The sequence below is a fragment of the Camellia sinensis genome, chromosome 7 (genome assembly GCF_055761805.1).
Source record: "Camellia sinensis isolate YWXY chromosome 7, ASM5576180v1, whole genome shotgun sequence".
NCBI lineage: Eukaryota > Viridiplantae > Streptophyta > Magnoliopsida > Ericales > Theaceae > Camellia > Camellia sinensis.
The window spans coordinates 102,347,559-102,354,521 of record NC_138967.1 but is presented as its reverse complement, the minus strand read 5'-3'; the positions used below and the strand labels follow the sequence as shown (position 1 = coordinate 102,354,521).

General features: G+C 38.5%; 1 protein-coding gene across 1 annotated transcript; it reads right to left on the bottom strand.

The window, feature by feature from the left end:
- Positions 1-2,135: 2,135 nt before the first annotated feature.
- Positions 2,136-2,528, bottom strand: LOC145795993 (uncharacterized). The gene has a single exon (XM_082880952.1). The coding sequence runs from the start codon at positions 2,526-2,528 to the stop codon at positions 2,136-2,138; it is 393 nt and encodes a 130-aa protein (XP_082737078.1).
- Between the last annotated feature and the right edge of the window lie 4,435 nt (positions 2,529-6,963).

The following is a 6,963-nucleotide window of genomic DNA, read 5'->3' as shown; positions in this document are numbered from 1 at the left end:
CCAATCATTCATGTTAGACGGCCTTTGGCCCAATCATTCATGTCAAACAACCTTTGGCCCAATCATTTATGTCAAACGGCCTTCGGCCCAGTCAATTGTATCCAACGGCCTTTGGCCCAACCATATGGCATAACAAATATTTGTCCGCAATTCAATTTAACAAAATTATGAGACTGATATGGAAATAAGCATTTGGACAAATAACATACTTCAAATATTTTTACTAAGATATTACTCACAGTGTTCTGCAGGTTGGTTTGCCCTGGAGCTCGACCCTACACATTACATAACACATATGGGCCACAATTGATTCAATCTGTTCTTAATTCATACATCCCTCTTAGGCTTCTTTCTTATTCTTTTAATTCATTCATAACGCTCAATGCATGCATAAGAGTACTTAGAAGTGAAAGAGAACGGAAAATGAAACACAGAACACCTTTACAAATTTTCTGAAACAGGGGTCCCCACTCCAGCGTGGGTTCCGCCACTTGAGCGGACCCCGTGGGTCTGCAAAAATATTGGTTGCCTCATTTTTACGCTCGAGCTTGAATTTGGGCGCTCGAGCTGAAGGTCACACTACATGGCTCCCCGCTCGAGCGTGAATATCCCCATTCGAGCGGACATCAATGTCTGCAAAAGTTCTGGGAGCTCACATTTCACGCTCGAGCGGCGCTTTCCCCGCTTGAGCGGACATGCCAAATTCTGGAATTTCCAAAATTGTTCGTGATGTTCAAACTCAACATTCAAAGGCTTTAAACTCATGATTTTGGCTGAAAAACATGGAAACATATTGTATAATATGAGAGTTTGAGAATATGTGACGAAATTGTTCAAATGCATGGTCCTTTTCCAAAATCATTTTGAGTTCCCTTCATGGGTTCCAAAACACATAAATTCAACTTCATACAAACTCCATATCTTCATCAATCATGCATGCATGTACATTCTTGACTCCAATTCTATTTCAATTGGTACAAATGACACTTATAATCATCAAAACTCATGAGAATTATGCATGCAAGAGAGATTTGATGCTCAATTCTTCTTGTTCAACATGATTCGTGCTTGAACACACAAAATTATAACAATTATGCACATGCGTATTCATACAAGCTCCAAATTCAACAAATTCAATTCAAGTTATGTTCTTGATCACAATTAAACCTTGAATTTACAAAATTACAAACTCAAACTTATGAATCCACTCACCTACGAGCTTCAAACACCCAAATTCTAGCTAATTCTTTGAGTTTAACCTCCAATTCTCAAGCCTTTAGCTCAATCTTCAATTTGAGCCCCCCTCTCTCTCTCAAAGTTCGGTTCTCTCTCTCTCTCTAGAGAGAAAAATCTGATTTGAGCTCAAAACAAATGAATGAGAGTGTAAATTGGCCCTTTATATAAGCTCTTTTAATCACATTTCATTAACACTAATTAATTGAGCACTATTTCATCAATTTAATCTATTTAATCTGATCCGAATCAATTTTCAATTAAATTTCACCATAGGCTCTAAAAATTACGCTAATCACAATGGCGTAATCAATTTCGGGTTTTGTGGCTGATAGGGCCTTCAATTTAAATTCTAAAGCAGATAACCAAACAGATTTTCCTATGGTGAACAGATAGAAATTCAAAACCACATATATTCATATAAATGGCACTCAAAATTATATCAAACACATAATCACAATCATAATTAAGATTAATTAGCATAATACGGACCAGGGTTATCACTGATTTGTAGTAGCATTCCAAATGAGGCTATCATGCATCGTTTCCAAAATATGGAAAGTCTTTGAGGTTATTTGTAATTAAACCCGTATCTTATCAATGAATATCTAAGTTTTTGCTTTGTTCTTAGTTCAAAATTTTTGCTTCTTTCGATTGTCAAATAGGAAAAATTTTCATAAATGATTCTAGGTAAGTTCTTACCCCCCTTGACAAAAATCATAGTTTTGCCCTTGAGGATTGCTTGTTCAAGGAGACAGGGAGCATATAGAGTAAAAAGGCATTTAAGTGTTCAGACAAAATTAGATTAGTTCACTCTACTTGAGGGGGAAAAAAATGAACATGCATATGAATTAGAAGAAGAAAAAAGAAACATAAAATGAGCAGAAGCTATTCAAAACTTGTTACTTTCTATCAACAACTTGTATAGGGTGTTCCTCGTAGGTCAAATTTTCCTTAAACTGCAACAATGCATGATCAATAACATGACTAGGATCCGGTATATACTTCCTTAACATTGAGACATGAAAAACATTATGAACTCCAGCTAGTGAAGATGGTAGGGCAAGTCTGTAAGCCACCTCTCCAATTCGATCTAAAGCCTCAAATGACCCAACAAATCTAGGACTCAATTTACCACGAACACCAAACCTCATTACTCCTTTCATGGGAGACACCTTAAGGAACACATAGTCTCCAACCCCAAACACCAAATCACGTCTCCTATTATCTGCATAACTTTTCTGTCTACTCTGTGCAGTGCAAAGTCGTCCTCTAATAAGATTGATCTTGTCCATTGTTTTTTGCACAATCTCAGGCCCTAACAACTTCCTTTCGCCTACATCATCCTAACAAATAGGTAATCTACACTTCTGTCCATATAAAGCCTCATATGGTGCCATCTAAATGCTCGAATGATAACTGTTATTATAAGAGAATTCCACTAAGGCCAAATGCTCATCCCAAGAACCTCCAAGATCAATAACACAAGCACTCAACATGTCTTCCAGGGTTTGAATAGTTCTCTCTAACTGTCCATCAGTTTGAGGATGAAAGGCAGTGCTAAAATTCAACTTAGTACCCAAAGCTACATGCAAACTCTTCCAAAACATAGATACAAATCTGCTATCTCTGTCAGAAACTATGGTCATCAGAATACCATACAACCTCACAATCTCCTTGATATACAATTTTGCAAACCTCTCTAAGGAGAACCCCACCTTAAAAGCTAGAAAGTGGGCTGATTTTGTCAACCGATCAACGAAAACCCAAATAGCCTTGTTCCCACCTTGGGTTCTAAGCAACCTTGTCACAAAATCCATGGTAATATGTTCCCACTTCCACTCGAGAATAGGAAGAGGTTATAACTTACTTGCAGGTCTCTGATGTTCAACTTTCACTTGTTGACATACCAAACATTGAGCAACATACTGAGCAATTTCCATCTTCATATTATTTCACCAAAAGTTCCTCTTCAAGTCTTTATACATTTTAGTGCTCCTTGGATGAACCATATACCCTGAACTGTGAGTTTCTCTCAGGATTTCTCTCTTCAGCTCTAAATCATTAGGCACACACAACCTCTCTCCAAATCTCAAGGTTCCATCTTTATGCACACAAAATTCCATCTGAAGCCCTATTTCCATTTCAGCATTAAGTTTTTGGAACTGAGGATCTCTTTGTTGAGCATCTTTAATTCTATCAATCAATGTGGGTTGAACCCTAAGGTTTGCCAACTGCACTCCATGGTTGTACCATCTAATCTCGATATTCAACCTTCCCAAGTCCTCCAAGATTTTTTTTGGTCAGTGATCAAGGTAGCCAAATTACTCGGGGTCTTTCTACTCAAGGCATTTGCCACTACATTGGCTTTTCCCGGATGATAATTGATAGTCAAATCATAGTCCTTTAATAGCTCCAACCATCGCCTTTGCCTCATATTCAATTTTTTTTGAGTGAAAATATACTTCAGACTTTTATGATCAGTGAATATCTCACATTTTACCCCATACAAGTAGTGCCTCCAGATTTTCAATACAAACACCACTGCAGCCAACTCCAAATCACGCGTGGGATAATTCTGCTCATATGGCTTCAACTGCCTAGACGCATATGCCACTACCTTATCATTCTACATCAGGATGCAACCCAAGCCCATCTTCGATGCATCACTATAGATGGTAAAACCTTCATCCCCGGACAGAACTATAAGTATTGGAGCAAACACCAATCGACTCTTTATATCCTAGAAACTCTTCTCACAATCATCAAACCACTCAAATTTTACCCCTTCGTGTGTTGAACGAGTCAAAGGCATAGAAATTCAGGAAATCCTTTAACAAACCTTCTATAATATCCTGCTAAACCCAAGAAGCTACGAATTTCAGTGACACTAGTAGGCCTATTCCACTCTACCATAGCCTCTACTTTCTTGGGGTCAACAGACATCCCATCTTTAGATATCACATGACCTAAAAATAATACACTCTCCAACCAAAATTCACACTTCTTAATTTAGAAAATAATTTCTTCTCCCTTAATAGCTGCAACACTATTCTCAGATGTTCTTCATGCTACACTTTACTCTTCAAGTACACAAGAATGTCATCAATAAAAACTACCACAAACTGATCTAAGAAGGGTTTAAATATTGTGTTCATTAAATCCATAAAAGCTACAGGCGCATTGGTTAACCCAAACGGCATCACTAAAAATTCATAATGCCCATACCTAGTTTGGAAGGTTGTCTTAGGTATATCTTCCGCCTTAACCTTCAACTGGTGATAGCCAGAACGAAAGTCAATCTTAGAAAAGACTTGTGCTCCTTGCAACTAATCAAATAGGTCAGATATTATGGGCAAAGGATATTTATTTCAAGTTGTTACCTTGTTTAACTCTCGATAATCAATGCAAAGGCGAAAACTATCTTCCTTCTTTTTCACAAATAAAATGGGTGCACCCCAAGGAGAAACACTAGGCCTAATAAAGCCCTTATCTAGTAACTCTTGTAATTGTTCCTTCAACTCTTTCAACTCTGCTGGGGCCATCTGATACGGAACCTTGGAGATAGGACCCGTGCCAGGAATTAATTTGATAGAAAACTTAATCTCTCTATCTGGTGGCAACCCTGGTAAGTCTTCAGGAAAAACATCGGGAAATTCCTTCACAACTAGAATATCCTCTAACTTCAATTCAGTCTCACGGATATCTCTCACAAAAGCTAAATAGCCCTCACAACCATTCCTTAAAAATCGTCTAGCTTCCAAAGCTAAGATTACTAGAGGAGGAGTGTTAACTCTACTACCCACAAAACAAAATTCTGGTTGATCAGGAATTTGAAACACTACCCTTTTTCCTCGGCAATCAACAGAAGCATAATTGGTTGCCAACCAATCCATTCTGAGAATTATGTCAAAGTCCCGCATATCTAAAATAGTCAAGTCTACAAGCAATCTCCTGTCATCTATACTAACCACATGAGATTTGCAAATTAAGTCGCAACCATAACACCTCCTATTGGGGTTTCAACACATAAGTTGATCTCTCTAGAGACACATTTCCATCCATGTTTCTCAATAAATCCCATAGACACAAATGAATTTGTAGCGCCAGAATCAAATAACACATGTGCATAAACAAAAGACACTAAAACAGTACCTGACACCACCATGTTAGAAGTCTGAACATCTTGTTGCGTGAGTGCATACACTCGGCCCTGAGTCTTTGGTTTATGACCTCCATTTTTCTTTTGATTTCCTCAAGACCCTCTATCTATTGATGTTCCTTTATTTGTCCATGCTTTTTGTTCAGTCTCACGCCCCTTCCGGTTAGGGCAATCAGCAATCCTGTGCCCCTGTTGCCCGTAGGAGAAACAAGCCCCAGTATTCCAACGACACTCACTATCCCGATGGAACCCATTACATCTAGTGCATTCTATCCAATCACTCTGCTTATCAACACTACCACCCACAATTCGACTTCCCCAACTCCCAACTGAAGAAGTGTTTTGTCTCTTAGCATTGCCCTTCGAATTGTTGTTAGTTTGAAAGTTGGAAGAACTAGGTCTCTTCTTATAATTCCCTTTTTTTCTCTTCTTGGGCTTTAGTGAGGCCACTCTCAACCAATAATGTCTTATTTAACACTGCTCCAAAAGTAGGTAACTCGAAAGGAACCATCTGTTGCATAATGTTCGTTCTTATCCCACCTTCGAACTTTCGTGCTTTGCTATCCTCGTCTGCTTCAAATGCTGTTGCAAATTTAGACAATTTCGTAAACTCGGCTTCATATTCTACAACCGTTTTATTTCCTTGCTCCAACTTCAAAAATTCCCTCTGTTTTTGTAGACGAACACTCCTAGGGAAGTATTTCTCATTTAATGCATTCTTAAACCTTTCCCATGTATAGGGGTTGGCATCATGCTCATGTATGTGCTTCTCCATCTGCCACCAATCATTAGCTATCCCTTGTAGCATAAACGTAGCATAGGTCACCTTCTAATCATCCATAAACTCAAAAACAGGAAACAACTTTTCCATTTATGTCAACTATTTTTCAGCCTCCAAAGGGTCTATGGCTCCATCAAATGTCAAGGCTATCTTCTTAAACTCAGTAATGTTACAACGTGGCCTCGGTTGTGGCCTAACACCTGGCTGCATCCGTTGTTGTTGCTCCATAAGTCCAGTCAAGTTATTCCCTATGGTGGTTTGTTGTTGCACCACCCTGGCCAAAGTCTGATGCACTTGAACCATTCCAACTGGATTGGGGATTGCAGCTTGTTCTTATTGTCCTAACTCTTGCCCTTGATTTCCTCTAACTGCTTGAGAACCACTACCATTATTAGTCACATTCCCCCGCCGATTGTTATTACCAGTCCGTCGATTCGTTTGACCCTGGCGTGTATTACTAGCCATATTTGCCAATGTCTCATCACATTCCATTGTAACCTATATGCATCCATAATAAAACCTCACCTTATTCTATTCTTAAGTCCATATAACATGAAAATAAAATTAACATTATACCAAATTATAAGCATTCCCAATCCTACATCTACCTAATCTCACCACTATTCTATACCAGCCTTTAAAATTACAACCTGGCTCTGATACCACAAAATTTTCACGCCCCAAGCTCCGTGACAACGCCGCACACTCATTTAAGTGAGCATGTAAGGCTAAGAGTCCAATCACATAAACCAACAATGTAAAATACTCAAATTAAATCTTCAATTAT

Coding starts and splice junctions, on each gene's coding strand:
- LOC145795993 (XM_082880952.1), bottom strand. CDS start 2,528: ATGGACAAGATCAATCTTATTAGAGGACGACTTTGCACTGCACAGAGT.